Source organism: Bidens hawaiensis, unplaced genomic scaffold, assembly GCF_021521415.1.
Source record: "Bidens hawaiensis isolate Kalapana, Puna unplaced genomic scaffold, B.hawaiensis_p1.1 tig00035931_1, whole genome shotgun sequence".
NCBI lineage: Eukaryota > Viridiplantae > Streptophyta > Magnoliopsida > Asterales > Asteraceae > Bidens > Bidens hawaiensis.
In genome coordinates, this window is record NW_027496259.1 from 26,767 (window position 1) to 43,125 (window position 16,359).

Sequence of the window (16,359 nt, forward strand, 5' to 3'; positions counted from 1 at the left end):
GACCGTGACTGTTCTAATCTTTTGAGTTTTTTTTATCAACCATCATGCTCTGAGTCTTGCACACCAGTTTCATCGTTCTTCAACCGTGAAATATTTGTAAGGTTTCTTTTGCAATATTATCTAGTTTTGCTGCGGACTGAAGAATCGAAGACATTTGTTGCTTTCTGGTATCAAGTCGTTTTATTGATTAGTGATACCTGGTGCCAACAGTGACATTGTTTACTTCAAAAACACAACCTGTTTTCATGTTACCAGGTTTTAGTGCTGTGTGCTGGTTCACAGACGGTATGCATATATAATCCATTGGATTAGGGCTGAATAATATTAGTCTGGATGGAGGTAGCCGTTGTAACAACTCAATCCCGATAAGCTGATATGTTGGTTTATAAAATTTAAAATAAAATATACGCTAATAAGGTATAATCTCAAACTTAATTAACGTTCAAATATACATATTCTCATTATACTTAACTAGCAATAGCATGTATCCAAACACAAACGAGCATATGGTAACCTCTCATCTTCCTTTGATCTCTTCTGTACCGCATACCGGCACTCTTCAGTTTCAAGTGTAGCCATAAATATTTGCAAGTCGGGTTAGTCAAAGTCATTAAAGGGAAATCTTATAAACAGCCAAAATCTTGTTTGTTTCACATAATGGAATGGAACTGAAATGTCGTTAATGAGGGATTAGGATGTCGGTTAATTGAAGGCAAATCTTAAAGCATATTCAGTCCAATGATATCTGGTGGTTTAGTAGGTGTTCTCTTCCTTTAGAGGTTGAGGGTTCAAATCCTGTAGTTGTTAAAAAACTAACAAACAAAGCAAATGTTCAGGAGATCATGCACTTTGATCCAGTGAAGGATTATGCCGCAACTGCTCGACTATTGTCTCCTCAGAAATATACGGCTATTTAGCCATTTAGGTAAGTAAAAAGAGGCTATCGGTTGTTGGAGTCATAACATTACTATCATACTATGCATGACCCGTTGGACTCGGCTAAGTAGCTCCACAGCTTCAGACGCAAGGGGAAAGTGGGAAACACATGTTAGATCCACTAATCCTCTTTGATTTACTTAGATTGGATCTTGTCAAAAGTTAAAACTTTGTAATATATTTCTTTTTGGCACTTACACTCGAACTCTCTTTAGCCTAATTATGGATTAGGTGTTGTTTGTTTTTCAGAGGCAAATATCTGTAGTCTCCGAATCACATCTGTAGAAGAAGAGGTGGACCAAACCTCTGTAGTCTGCAAGAAGTGGACCACATTTACAGACATCTGTAGAAGAAGTGGACCAAACCTCTGCAAGAAGAAGACTATTTGTTTTTTGACGTTTGTAGACTGCTAAATAAACTAGTGGTGGTGTACAAACAGGTAGTGGGTGGTGGTGGACGGTGGTTGTGGATGGTGGTGGTGGTGGATGATGGTGGCGGATAGTGGGTGGTGGCGGTGATGGACGGTGGTGGTAGACGGTGGATAGTGGCGGTGGCGTCTGGTGGGTGGTGTATACAGCGGTGGTGGTAGACGGTGGTGGTGGAGATGGTGGTGGCGGATGGTGGACAGTGGTGGTGGGTGATGGACAGTGGGTGTTAGTAGGTGGTGGTGTTTAACCTTTTATAGATCTTAGAAGTAGATGAATCCAGTCTGCACCAAGAAAACATGTTCATTAGAGCATAGAAAATAGCTTACATGCTCACTAATAATTTTTATTTAATATTGAAATTGTCATCAACGGTTACTTTCATTTGATTAAATGTTAATATGAAAACCAGCAAAACATTTGTAAATTTCAAAATCAAACTTTTAACAATTCTTTTATAATTGTAGAAAAAAATAAAGGAAAGTGTCAAAGACTAACATTATTGGAAAATTATTTTATGACATAATCTTCTTAATTCAGCTGGCAACCAAAGACTTCGAACATTTTTGTAAAAACAACGCGTACGTGCTCATCTTCCTTTTCAATGTTTGCTTATTATTAAGTGTTTCCAGCTGGTTATTTGAATCACCAGTTATATAGCAGGTTGTTGCCTGTTGGCATATAAAAGATTATATATTGTTATTCCCTTATTCCTATCCATCAACATGCTTACTGTAAAAACTTATTTTGGTTACCAACTAATATTTTTTTTTTTCATTTCCTTTTGTTATTAGGCAAGTATTATAAAATAAAAAATAAAAGAAAAATATATAGCTCACGAACTTACTTATATATATATATATCTACCTATTCTAATAAATTAAAATAATTGTGAACACTTGTCAGCTTATGGTTAATTCTCACCATTTTTTTTCCTCCCAAACTGAGATCTTGATTAACCCTAATATATGTAATAGATAAATAATTATTCACATTCCTCTTATACTCTATTTATATTATATCTATATATGTTTATAAAAATAAATATTAACATATTCTTTTACTACATGTTTCAAAATACTTGGTGAAATCAAAAAATTAACAAACTTTGTTTGTCAAATATTGAAAAATAATATAATTTTAAATGTTATCATTAACATATTATACTATGTATATTGTGGGAGATTGTAACAAAAAGTAAAACTCGAACATGCTGTCATTTTACAAAGTTATTTTTTAATTATTAGATTATAAATATATGCCTAAAAGTCAATCCATTTTTTTTAAATCAATCTATTTATCTATTATTATTATTATTGTAAATTGTCATATAAACTTATAAATTATAAATCTATGCCTTAAATCTATCCATTTATTTTTCGGTTAATTTAGTATACTTTATATATGTTAAAATGTAAGGATAGTATATACCAATCAATTTCAGATATAACAAAGCTTATCATATTTAATTTCTTAGTATTTTTATCTAGGATTGTTCCAGGTTTTTTTTTGTGGAACTTAAATTTTATTTTTATGGGTCAAAAGTTGGTAAATAGATTGTTTGGTACAAGTTAACTACATTTAGGATCAAAATTTGTTACATGTCAAAAATGAGAAATCTGAGTATTTTTAAAAGTCTGAGAATGCAAATAAATTTATCATCAAATTAGTTACAGGTTCAAAGTGCTGACTTGAAAATGTCAAACGGATGAAAGTTAGAATTCTAAACATAATTCGGGTATCAAAATTATTTTCAAGGGAATTTTTGGAAATAATCAAAGGTTCGGGATTTGGCAAATTGACTATTTTCCCCTCGACTATTAAAATTTAAGAAAAGATTGCGAACACTTTCGACATGCCACCCCAGACCTATCAATGCTTATAACTTTTATCAAATTTGAAATATTTGTGTACACATTAATTTTTCCTTCAATGGTGATCAGAACGTTGTATGGGAAGCATGTCATGCAAAACTATGCTTAAATGAAGCAAAATATTCACAAAATTGAATTAGTTAACATGTTATTTTTTATTCTGTCATTATGACAAAGCTGAGAAGCTCCCTGAAACTTATCAAAATATTTTTCACGGTGTAGCTCAAAAAACATAGTTCATGAAGAACATCCGTCGTTATAATTTAATGTTATCTTTTCCTTCGATTGGTGGTAAATTGATAAACACATCATTAAAGGTAACACTTGTATTTAGCCTTAGTGGTTAGAACTACTATTTTATGAGAAGTCATATTCCTGAAATTGGTTAATAACCAAAATTCTTTCAATTATACATATATGACATTGAGAATGAATTTTTCAATAGAAAGAGCGTTCTCGGGTATATTTCTGCACGTGCATTTTTTTATTAAGTTTATTTAAAAAAATCATTTTATGATATAAATAAAAATTAATTTATGTACACATAGTATAGATACAAGCATATATGTAATATGTTTTTTCATATACGTTAGTGTAATTATTTGCTTTATTTGTAATTTTATAATTTGGATAATCTCGTGTATGACACGAGCTCTAAATCTAGTATATATATAGGGTAAGGTTAAAATGAAAACCCATTTGAGTTGTGAAAACCCTATGTAACATCGTTTTTTTTGTTACATGTAATATATGTTGTAACAATTAATACAAAATATCGAAACATTAAAAAAAAATGTTTTGCTATTTTTTAACATTTTTTTACTAATTTTTATATATGATTTCAGAATAGAGAAAAAGTTATATTTATATTTACATTTTTTATTCACTTTAATTGTGGACCACAAGATTTAAACATTAATTAAAAGCATGTGGTTGAGAATGAGTTTTTAGAGTTTTCACAACTCAAGTGGGTTTTCATTTTATATTTAGCCTATATATATATATATATATATATATATATATGATTAGGTTCATTCGAGAAGTATTCTTAGAGAGAGAAGTGCGAGAAATAAAACCAATTAATCACAAATTTTCTTTTATTATATGATTTATTTTAATCATAGGGGTATTTTATTATAAATGTTTTTTTATGTTTGGTAACTAATTATTAATTTAGAACAGTTACACTTTAATTCTTTATTATTATTATTATTATTATTATTATTATTATTTTCTTATTATAAATTATATATGATGCTCCGTAGTTACATTTATCAATATAGAAAAACCCATCAATTTATCAACAAACAAACTTTTTCTTAATTACAAATTTTACCATTTTTAATTATAATTTACCATTTTACCATTTTTAATCAACAAACAAATTTTTCCATTTTTAATTATACATAATTCGAAATCTCATAATCTATATTTCTTAATTACTGTTTATCAACAAACAATATACATCTTTTTTTTAGTTTATAATTTAATAATTTTTATAATTTATATATAAAACCAACAACGATCTAAACAATTTAAAGCTATCATTTTCGTTTTAGAGAAAAAGCGTATTATGTTCTAAAAAACAAGGGTTCATTGAAACAAAATAAAATTTCAAACACAACGATAAAAAACGATATAGTAAAAATCCATTATATACTACACATCAATACATAATTATAAATTAGTGAAATGTCCTACGTATCAAAAAAATATATATACACTACTCATTAAACAAGTGTAGGAAATATGTTTTTATATGTGAAAACATAAGTGAGTAGGCCGGTCATGCGAAAACATAATTGTTTGTATATGTTTTTTTTATGTAGGTTAATAATATACACATGTGTAGGTTAACTTATATGTTTTTTAGTGTAGGTTGTACACATGTGTAAGTTATATGCAGGTTATATGTATATGTGTAGGAAATATGTTTTTATATATGAAAATATAAGTGTGTAGGTCATGCGAAACCACAAGCGCATGTTATTTGTTTCTTGTGTAGGTTAATGTACGCATGTGTAGGTTATGTGTTTATGGGTAGGAAATATTTTGTTTAACCAAATAGACACATACACAGATAAACATGAAAACTACCAACACTTACATTTAAACGAACACCATTCAGACTTCCATACACTATCACATTTGAACTTACACAATCAGTGACCCTATGCTTTCATATTTTAAGATATCCAATAACGAATAATCACATACAACAAATATGATATACTACAAATCCAACATTATATACTACACAACAATACAAAACTATAAATAATTAAAATGTCCTACACATCAAAAAATATACACTACACATCAAGTAAGTATATTAAAATAAGAAATTATACGTATTAAATAAACCTACACATAGCTAACAGGTCATACACAAGCTACTTATGAGCACAAACTCAATTTACTCGCTGCTTGTTAGTAGCTTAGATACACATCATACACTATGTTACAATATATGATAACTACCATATATAACATACACACTACACTCTAAATATACATGAAAGAACACATTATCCATAGCCAATATACAAGAATCATTTTCTACACGATTCATTTTTTACACAATTTCTTTTATTGCTATATTAATTGAGGCATAAAAAGAGGGAAACAGATGAAAACACTTTCAATAATTTAATTATGCATATTTGTATCAGAAATTTCTACCCTTTTTACTTTTATATTTGTTATAACAATGTCCGAATAATTACAAATGTGCCATTTATGATTTCCATTATTGATTACACATAATCAATAGTTAATATTAAATTCTCGCACTTCTCACTGTAAAATCACTTCTCGCATGAATCATTTCCTATATATGTATATATATATATATATATATATATATATATATATATATGATAAGGATCCTAAGAGAACCATTGGCAAATTGAGAACTTTGAGAACCATTTTGGACCACTAAAAAAACCCTCTAAAAAATATTAAAAAAATTATAAAACAAACAAAACCGAATATTTTAAAAAAGTAAAAAAACCAAAATTCTTATATTTCATTCCGGTTTTATTAAAAAAAAAATCCGAATTTTTTTTATTCTTTTTAATTCGTATTATACCTATACACATATGTATACTTTCATTTAATCTCTAGTTACGTAATATACACATATGTACATTATCATTTACCTTAAATTATATATATATGTATATGAAAAAACACGTGTGTATATATTATACATATATGTATAATAAAAAAAACCGATTTTTTTTTCTTTTTAATTTGTATTATACCTATACACATATGTATACTTTTATTTAATCTCTAGTTATGTAATGTACACATATGTACATTATCATTTACATTAAATTATACATATGTGTATAGGAAAAAAACATGTGTGTACATATATGTATAATTTAGCTAAATCGAGATGATAAATAAGAAATTTGGTTTTTTTACTTTTTTTATTTTTGTGTTTTTTTTGTTTTATGATTTTTTTTATTTTTGGGTTTTTTTGTGGTCCAAAATGGTTCTCATAGTTCTCAATTCCCAAAAAGTTTCACATGATCCTGATCCTATATATATATATATATGTAGCTTACGAAGTTACACACACATGTATGTATGTATGTATGTATGTATGTATGTATGTATGTATGCATGCATGTAGGTGTGTATATTGTAATAAGATATAAAAAAATTAAAAAGTTTTTTGTTTTAAAAGTAGTTTTTTCGTATCTTTTAAGTTTTCTTATGCATGATCCCTTTATTATCTACACTATGTTATAATAATATATATAGTAGGAGGATTAAAAAATAATTTTATATAAATTTAAAAGTTTAAGTAATTACAACTTTTGAACATATGATACAATCCTTTAAGTTCCCTTAATGATTTTTAAACGATCATAACTTTTTTATACTTTCATAATTTTCTTAAATACTTTATAAAAATAATCATTTTATTCTTGAGTATGATAATGTTATAGTTTCTTTTAAAGTAAAAACAAATTTAATTATCTAAATAACTAAGAAATTGACACTTAATTTCATTAGGCCATTTAGGACACTCATAGTAGTGGCTAGTTTAACAAGCTGGTTAATATCCTTCAATCCAACATCAATAATAGCAGTTAGTATATTAACGTGTTGCTTATACCCTTTTCTAACATGTTTGAAATTGTCTACAACAAGATGGACTGAAAATATCTTTTTATATTTGTTTTGTACAAACAGTACAAAGTCAAGATAACTCCAATATTTCATGCACGTGTTTCTGTTTTTTAGAACTACATTTAAGTCGTTTTTGAATTTATAGATTCAAACACCAACAACTGGTATGAGTTGTAAGCGGGTAATAATAAGAAACGCAACTAGTCACTGTAAGATACCAAAGGAAAAATAATCAACTATTGATTGAATTGGTGTAGTATGGTATTATAGCCCAATAGGTGCATCGTGCACAATGCATGCATAAAATAGGTTTTCTTTCTTTTTCTTTTATCCCTGGTATTATGCAATTTCATAAGTGTTGATAATTTGGATCAATAAAGACCAAGTATCAAGGCAATGGCCTTTTCTCAAAAAAATGTGTATTAAAATAATTACATTATTATAATGAGTTGTAAAGTTTTGTGTTTTTATGCATTCTATGCCTTTTAAGTTGTTATGTGACCTTACTTATACTCATATACTAAGTTATATATTTAACCTAAAAATAAAAATATATACATGAAAGAATACACCTTCTCCGATGGGTATCTATTCAGTGAGTCATATGTTGGACTTTAGATATAACCAGGCGTATACCGAAGAGAAAAGGAAATTAATTTTCTTGGTAACCTTTTGGATTTTATGGAAAATTGGAAATGACGTGATTTTTAATAATAGGAGATCATAGGATTTACGTGTACTAGAGTTGATAAAAAAGAAAGCTTATCTATGGTTGAAAAACTCGTTGCTTTGATTACTCTCTGTATAATATTTAACTGTTTGCAACTTGGTCCCTTTGTGTCTTAGGTAGTATTAGGTATGAAAAAAATAAAGATTGAAATCAAATGGATCATTCCAAAGGAATAGAATATTAAACATGTTTAATTGTCATGTATCAATGAAATTGATCATTCCAAAATGAACATAATTCCTTTCATTTATAGTTTTTTTCATTCTTTGAAAGAGGTGTTATTTTTTATTCCTTCAAAAAATAAAATGAAAAAAAGTCATCAATAATAATAATAATAATTAATATTATAATTATTATGTTATTATCAATATTACAATATAACTATTGTCATTATTATAATTATTATTTTGTAATCGATGCTACTTTTCTATTATAATATAAGTATATAACTATTATTATTATATTATAATTATAATAATATTTATATTATTATATCATTGTTATGTTATTTCTCCTCTATTAATTGATGAAAATGGTATGTGTGTGTAGTTTATTATTTAAACAAAATAATATAAAGTGATGATTAATTTCATTCATTCATGGTAACCAAACAAAGCAATGGAATGATAATGATCCATTTCACTTTTTTGTTCATTCCATTACCCCGTTCATTCAATTCCGTTATTCATTCCATTATCTCATACAAAGCAGACCCTTTTACAGCCTTGGTTCTACTGGAAAACCGGACACTTGGGCTTTGTTTATAATACACACCATTTAACAAAAAAAAAATCACAAGTACAATGTTGAATAATTGCTGGTTGCAATTTTAAGTTGTATAATAATTCCTAAAATTTGCTAGATCATGTTTATGTTGTTGCATAGACTATTATTATTATTATTATCCTTGAATCCAAGTTGCATATAACATGACGTATATGATATATCATTAGTTCAAAACTTCATACTTTGTAAACAGTTTAAAATAAGAAAATACTGCATGTTTTGAATTGTCATCCCTTGCCGGTGAGCCGGTGTCCATGTCTTGAAAGCTTGACTGGGTACGTACGTAACAAGACAACTATAAGACCATGAATGGTATTTAAACAACCTTAATTACTAATTTTAAAGCAAACCCTTTCATGTGAATTGAGAAAACAAACTTAAAATGAAGTTTGGAAAAGAATTCACTTCCCAGATGGTGCCTGAATGGGAGGAAGCTTACATGAACTACAATCACCTTAAAACAATCTTGAAAGACATCTTGATTTTCCGGCGACTGCAAACATCTCCACCACACCAGTCCCCTGAAAATGGAGAGTTATTAGAAAGACACTTACTTTATAGAGCTTTTAGTGGACTAACGACGAACCGATTTAATAGTCACAATGACAGAAGCATTGATGATGATCAAGTGATTCTTGTAAGTCAAATACAACATGAGGAGCAACCACAGGAGAGCTGGAATTACGAAACCATGTTTTTCCGATCCTCCGAGGAAGGGGCAGAGAATGAGGTTATGTTCTTTAGAAAACTTGATGATGAGTTTAATAAAGCAATATGTTTCTACAAACGCCAAGTGGATGAGGTGATGATGGAGGCTGAGGAGTTGAATAAACAAATGGATGCTCTCTTTGCTCTTAGAGTCAGAATTAGTGCTCCTCAGTTTCACAGTTTGTCTACACAGTCTAATTCAGGTAATTAATCACTCAAGAACATGATTAAAAAAAACATGGGTTGTTTACTTGTTTAAGTATACATCTTACTATTTTTGGAAATTTTTTAAAGGTTTATCTTTTTAAAGGTTTATCCCCATTTGAGGAGATTCGGGAACTTGAAGAAACTCCGGAAAGAGACCAAACAAAGATGGTTTCTTTAGAGATTCTAAATCACGTAAAGATCAATGTCACACCAGAATCTGCATTATCAACCTTGAAAACTATATTTGATGCCACGAAATCTGATTTATCATTCAGCAAAAGAGAGGTTAGGACTGCGCAGGCGAAACTAAAACAAGCTTTTGTAGAGTTTCATAGAAAGCTCCGGCTTTTGAAAAGCTATTGGTAAGTTATTAATACGGGTTAGCTAAACGTATCCATTCCACTAACTTTTCATCATTGAAGATGCAAAATAAGATGTTTATTTGTTTACGGTGAAAAGAAGGAAATATTAGTGATGTGACAAGTTAAAGGATAAGGAGTAACTAAAAAATAGAGGGGGTGGAGTTAAAAACAAAGGGATATTCATTGATTTATGTTTAACCAGTTTTTTATTTGTTCTTGATAGTTTCTTGAATCAGCTGGCTTTCTCTAAGATCATGAAGAAGTACGACAAGGTCTTAAATTCTTAATGATCATAAAGTAATTAACGGGGTGTGTCAAGTTTTGACATTGTTATGCATTTAGGTCACATCAAGAAACGCATCAAAAGCTTACCTAGAGATGGTTAAAAGTTCTTACTTAAGCCAACCAGATGAGGTAAAACCAGAAATTATCATGTTTTAATTTGCATATTAATAAAAAGTTAATATTAAGTTTCTAGTTTTTCAGGTTATTAAACTTATGGAAAGAGTAGAATCTGCGTTTATTACACATTTTGCCAACGCAAATAGAAGTCAAGGAATGAGTAATCTAAGGTCAATAGCTAAAAGAGACAAGCATCGAGTAACATTTTTAGTTGGTAAGTTGTGGCAACATTAGAACATTTTGATCTAATTTCATGGAAACCATTGCAAGAATATGTTGTTATTTTATGATGTGCAATTTATCAATATAGGTTGTTTCTTTGGCTGCTCGATAGCACTTGTGGTGGCAATCGTCTTAACAATTCACGCCAGAGATCTTCTCAAGAGTGCAGGTCGTGACCAATACATGAATAATATATTTCCGCTATACAGTTTGTTTGCATACATTGTATTACATATGCTAATGTATGCTGCAAACATATACTTTTGGAAGCGTTTTCATGTCAACTACACTTTCATCTTCGGGTTCAAACCGACAACAGAATTGGGATATAAAGAAATCCTGCTTCTCAGTTTTGCTCTTTTAGTACTCACTCTTGCAGCTGTACTCTCAAATCTTGAAATGGAAATGGATGAAAGAACTCAAAGTTTCACAACTTTAACTGAACTGGTCCCTCTAGGTTTAGTCACTGTAAGACTTTCCTATTTTACTCTTATAAATTCTTCGAGCATGTATATATGATAACTCGTTCTAATTTTTATTTTGTAGGTTGTCTTGTTGGTCATGGTTTGTCCGTTTAACATCATGTATCGCTCAAGCCGATTCTTTCTCATAGTGAGCTTGTGGCGCTGTGTTTGTGCATCTCTTTATAAGGTCACATTCCCTGATTTCTTCTTGGGCGATCAGTTGACTAGTCAGGTAATTGACTATATATCTGACCACATGTTACATTTTAAGCGCTTACATAAAGCAATATTTTATGTTTCAGGTTCAATTGTTAAGGACTGTGGAATTCTATATATGCTACTATGGTTGGGGAGACTTCAAGAAGAGATCAAACACATGTAATCAAAGCAATATATATGAGTTGTTTTATATATTTATTGCGGTTGTCCCTTACTGGTTTCGATTCCTACAGGTAACCGAACTTCACACGCGCATCTTACCAAGTTTTATAACTTTTATTCAGTGCAACACACTCTTTAAAAGCTTAAACATTTTAAAAAGTTTTTTTGATAGAAAATCTTCATAACTGGTTTTCGTTATCACCTCATCAACATGAAAAAACTTCAAAAAGGTCATTAATGTTAATGACATATATGTTATCTAAAGCAAAAATAAGGCCAAAGTATGTAACTTTTTGAATAATGACTTTGGTCTCATGATATTGGGTGTAACACACTATGTTGTGCATCAGTGCATGCGTCAAGTGTTTGAACAGAAAGATTATGGTCCTGGCATGAATGGGCTCAAGTACTTGTCGACAATTGTTGCGGTTGTAACAAGAACGATTTATGTTCAGAGGAGAGGAACAACTATGAGAGTCATAGCTGCATCTAGCTCGGGTGTGGCTACAATTTATAACACCTATTGGGATATGGTGGAGGACTGGGGTCTTCTCTGTAAGAACTCCAAGAACCCTTGGTTAAGAGATAAACTCATTTTACCGAACAAATCAGTCTACTTTGTAGCAATGGTAATATATATTAATTCATGTAAATGTGATTCATTTAGTGACTTAACGAGTTTATAATCGATCTTTGGTTATGGATACTTATAAATGTCGACGAATTTGTAGGTAATGAATGTTATATTGCGACTCGCATGGATGCAAACGGTTTTAGATTTCCATGAAGCTCCTTGGCTCCATCGAAGTACAATGATATTCGTTGTTGCTAGTTTGGAGATTTTTCGTCGAGGTTTATGGAACTTTTTCAGAATGGAAAACGAGCATTTGAATAATGTTGGGAAATTTCGAGCTTTTAAATCTGTCCCCTTGCCCTTTAGCTACGATGACGGGTACAAGGAACTATGATTCACAAGCACAAAAACCATCAAATAAATGTTCAGCTTCAATTTGATTTATTTTAATGACTTAAACTTAATGTGATATGATTGAGGGATTTTTTTTTCCTTTCTGAAGATATAAGAATTTTCTTTGCATTTAAAGCTAAGTAAAAGATATTGTATATCACTGAATATTTAAACTGTTGTACTTAATAAAATCTAGTCGATATATACCAGTGTTGCGGCGATTAATCACTGATTAATCGCTAGTCCCCACTTTACTGATTAATTTTGGTCTAATCGGTCAATTAATCGGTCAATAGTCAATTCCTGCCAAAATAAACAATAATCAGATTTCATCGGCTTTTTTTGATGAGGTTTAGGCCAAAATTGGTGGTTTCCGACGAGATTCCGACAAAAATCAGCGGTTTTCGATGAGATTCTAGCAAAAATTAGCGTTTTCAGCGAGACTTCAGCCAATTTTTGGCCAAAATTTGTTTGTGCATGTATAAAACTAAAAATTATACATTATGATCCGATTAATCTTGATTAATCCCGATTAATCAACAGTCCTCACCCCACGCCCGACTAGTGACTAATGATTTTTATAAGACTGTGTATAACCATGTGTTCGCGGTGGGAAATTTATAAGGCTAGATTCATAATACTAGACATTTAGGTAGTGTTTGGTATGAAGTAATGATAGATGAAATGGAATAGGATCATTTCAAATAAATGAAATAAAACACGTTTGGTTGTCATTAATCAACGAAATGAATCATTCTTAGTGAATGAAATTCCTTTCATATATAACATTTTTCATTCCTTAGTAATGGATGTTTTCTTTCATTCATTCAAGAAATGAAATGAAAAATGATAAACAATTATTATTATTATTATTATATTTTTATATTATATCGTATTATGTTATTACCGTTTCATTAACTGACAAAAATATATGTGTGTATAGTTTACTATTTAATAAAATAATAATAATAAAGTGATTGTTCATTTCATTTCTACATGGTAACCAAACAAGATAATCGAATGGTAATTATTCATTTTATTTATTTGTCCATTCTATTCTATTCATTCGTTCATTCTATTATCCCATACCAAACATACCTTTATGTGTAAAATGTATTTAAAAAGTTTTGAAATTTGCTACATAAAAAAGGTAAACGATGTTACCTTATATACAAAAATGAAACAATTAAATAACTATGATAACTTGCATGTGTAATTCAAATAAAATTTACGCCACGTTGATAAAAATCGAAACGTGTGAACATGACGCAACAACATATTTAGAGTTTAAAAACAAATCATATTATGAAAGTAAAAAAAAAAAAAAGCTGATGCTCGATTTAATAAAAACATAAAACACGACGTAAATTAGTCTCACGAAATGATAGTCTTACACCAAATGAAATTTAATAAAAAAAAAAGAGAAGGTAAAAAAACTAATCCTACCAGACTTAGTTTTAAACCTAGTTTAGAGCATTCTCATCCAACCCCTCATTTAATGTGACGGGTGTTTTTATAATTTAAAGAATGATTCACGGTGTTGTGAGTGAATAGTTTTTATATTTTAAAAAAAATAGTGATTTTTCTGTATATTTAAAAAACTACTGTTCACCCCTATAATTTTTTAATATATTTTGAAAGTGGTTGTGAGTAAAGAAAAGAGAAAAGATAATGATAAAGGTATAAAATGTATTATTTAATTAAAATAAAAAGAGAAAATATAGTGGGTTTTAGTATAATTTTTGGTTCATGGATAGGGGGTGGGATGAGAATGCTCTTAGAGCATTCTCAACCTATACTCCATCCTCATCTTTATAATTACAATAAAAAACATTACATTTCTCTCTCATGTTTAATTAGATAATACTATTTTTATACTTTTATAATTATAGTTTTCAATCTCCTCTACTCACAACCAATTCGACAAACATTAAAAAATAAATATATGCAAACAAAGTTTCCCCAAATTTACAAAAAATCACTATCTTTTCTCTCTCCGTCCTAAAATTTACACTCACAACCACTCAAAACCTCACCCTATAATTTGCAAACTCCCATCATAAGATTTTGAAGGATAGGATGAGAATGCTCTTTTATTGAAATGCCGTGATTATATTATTGGAATTTAAGAAAACATTTTTGTTTAAAAGGTTGGAGAGAATTCCATGAATGGTCCATGTGGTTTGAGTCAAATTTTATGCATGGTCGCTAATGTTTAAAACTTGTATGTATGGTCCATAACCACCAACTTTGGTTTCATTATTGGTCCAAAAAGATAACCCAGTTAACTTTTGGTGTTAAATGTTGCACGTGAGGGGTAGTTTGGTCCATTTAATTCTTTTATCTTTCCATGTTTCCTTTTAGAGCATTATTATCACTTCCACGAGCTTTATATCTAAAATTACACTAAAAATTATTACATTTTTCATTTCTTTTTAATTAAATAATATTTTTTGAATCTTTATCATTACCTTTTCTTTCTTCTTCACCCATAACCGCTTCCAAAAAATATTAAAAAATTTATAGGGTGCTACAAGAACTTTTTAAATATACAGAAAAATCACTGCATTTTCTCTCTCATATATTTACAATATCCTAAACCACTTCTTAAATTATAAAACCCCACTCACATAATTTGGTGGGTAGAATATGAATGCTTTTATATAACCAAAAAAAGCTTTTTTTCACACACATCCTCAATCTCAAACATCAAAGCTAGATCTTCTAATCCCAAAATCAAAGATTGTTCATTGCTAATAAATGTACCAAACTAGCAGGTTTACACACGCGTTGCTACGTGCGTGTTGACCGATTAATATATTTAAGGAAATTATCTATACTACATTTATAATTGATGTCAAAATGTTTAGTTTCCTTTTATTTTTTATTTATTTAATTGTTAATAGAATAAAACATTTATCTCAACATAAAGTTACAAAATGTTTAGTTTCTTTTTATTTTTTATTTATTTAATTGCTATAGATTAAAACAAATAACCGTTGCATATTTTTTTCTTATTTTACACAAATTCCCTCTATTAAATAGTTAGATTTGAACCGCCACTGTTATTAATAAATTAAATAACATAAAAACGGTTATTATTTTGTTATAATTCTTACAATATAATTAAAGTTTAAGCAATATATAATATTTAGCCAAATTAAAAAGCGCCACATTAAACGGAACGACTACGGTTATCATATTTTAGTATTGTAACAAGTCATAATTAATCAATACCGTCATAATTTCTAACTTTCGACGCGTCTCCTTTAACCGTCACCATCACTTCCCCCACCGTTTCATACCCTATATACACCACTGCAACATACACTATATCATTATCATTCGATAACATGTGGATGCGAACGGACATCCTAAATCAAACAAACAGTCCCGTTTAGAACCCGCTTTCGGATCGATCCGATCTGTCATGGATGAAAATGTACTGCAAGTTTGACCGCGTGATTCACGGTCTGCAATTTCGAAATGGTATAATTTTCGTTGATTGATTTCAATGATTTACGCGTCGATGTCACCGGAAAAGATGGACGTGGCCGGGATACTTATGCCGAAAAGACGACGGTGAACGTGGAAGAAAGTGTATTTTTCATATATTTCTTATTCTCCACCTACCTTTGGAATTTACAAACATGTTTAAACAATGATACAAATAGAGGCCTTAGGTTGAGTTTTGATTAATTTTGTTCGTCAAATAGTGGCCACTTAATCGTTTTACAATTTACCAT

At 29.6% G+C, this 16,359-nt stretch overlaps 1 protein-coding gene across 4 annotated transcripts; it reads left to right on the plus strand.

The window, feature by feature from the left end:
- The first annotated feature begins 9,110 nt into the window (after positions 1-9,110).
- On the plus strand, positions 9,111-12,614 carry LOC143587943 (phosphate transporter PHO1 homolog 9-like). Of its 4 annotated transcripts, none has more exons than XM_077069088.1 (10): positions 9,111-9,811; positions 9,919-10,177; positions 10,401-10,449; positions 10,520-10,591; positions 10,664-10,793; positions 10,890-11,269; positions 11,348-11,497; positions 11,568-11,717; positions 11,997-12,275; positions 12,378-12,614. In XM_077069088.1, the coding sequence occupies exons 1-10, from the start codon at positions 9,283-9,285 to the stop codon at positions 12,612-12,614; spliced, it is 2,235 nt and encodes a 744-aa protein (XP_076925203.1). In that variant the 5' UTR covers positions 9,111-9,282. The 4 variants fall into 4 exon arrangements, with proteins under 4 accessions (XP_076925203.1, XP_076925205.1, XP_076925202.1 ...); XM_077069090.1 differs by having other exon boundaries at positions 9,111-9,787; positions 9,955-10,177; XM_077069087.1 differs by having other exon boundaries at positions 9,111-9,779; positions 9,869-10,177.
- Positions 12,615-16,359: the final 3,745 nt, after the last annotated feature.

What these genes read in the sequence shown, in the direction of transcription:
- LOC143587943 (XM_077069087.1), top strand. Translation starts at nt 9,283, where the DNA reads ATGAAGTTTGGAAAAGAATTCACTTCCCAGATGGTGCCTGAATGGGAG. An exon ending in CGGCTTTTGAAAAGCTATTG is followed by an intron (nt 10,178 to 10,400) that starts GTAAGTTATTAA and finishes TGTTCTTGATAG; the next exon opens with TTTCTTGAATCAGCTGGCTT. An exon ending in TCATGAAGAAGTACGACAAG is followed by an intron (nt 10,450 to 10,519) that starts GTCTTAAATTCT and finishes TTATGCATTTAG; the next exon opens with GTCACATCAAGAAACGCATC.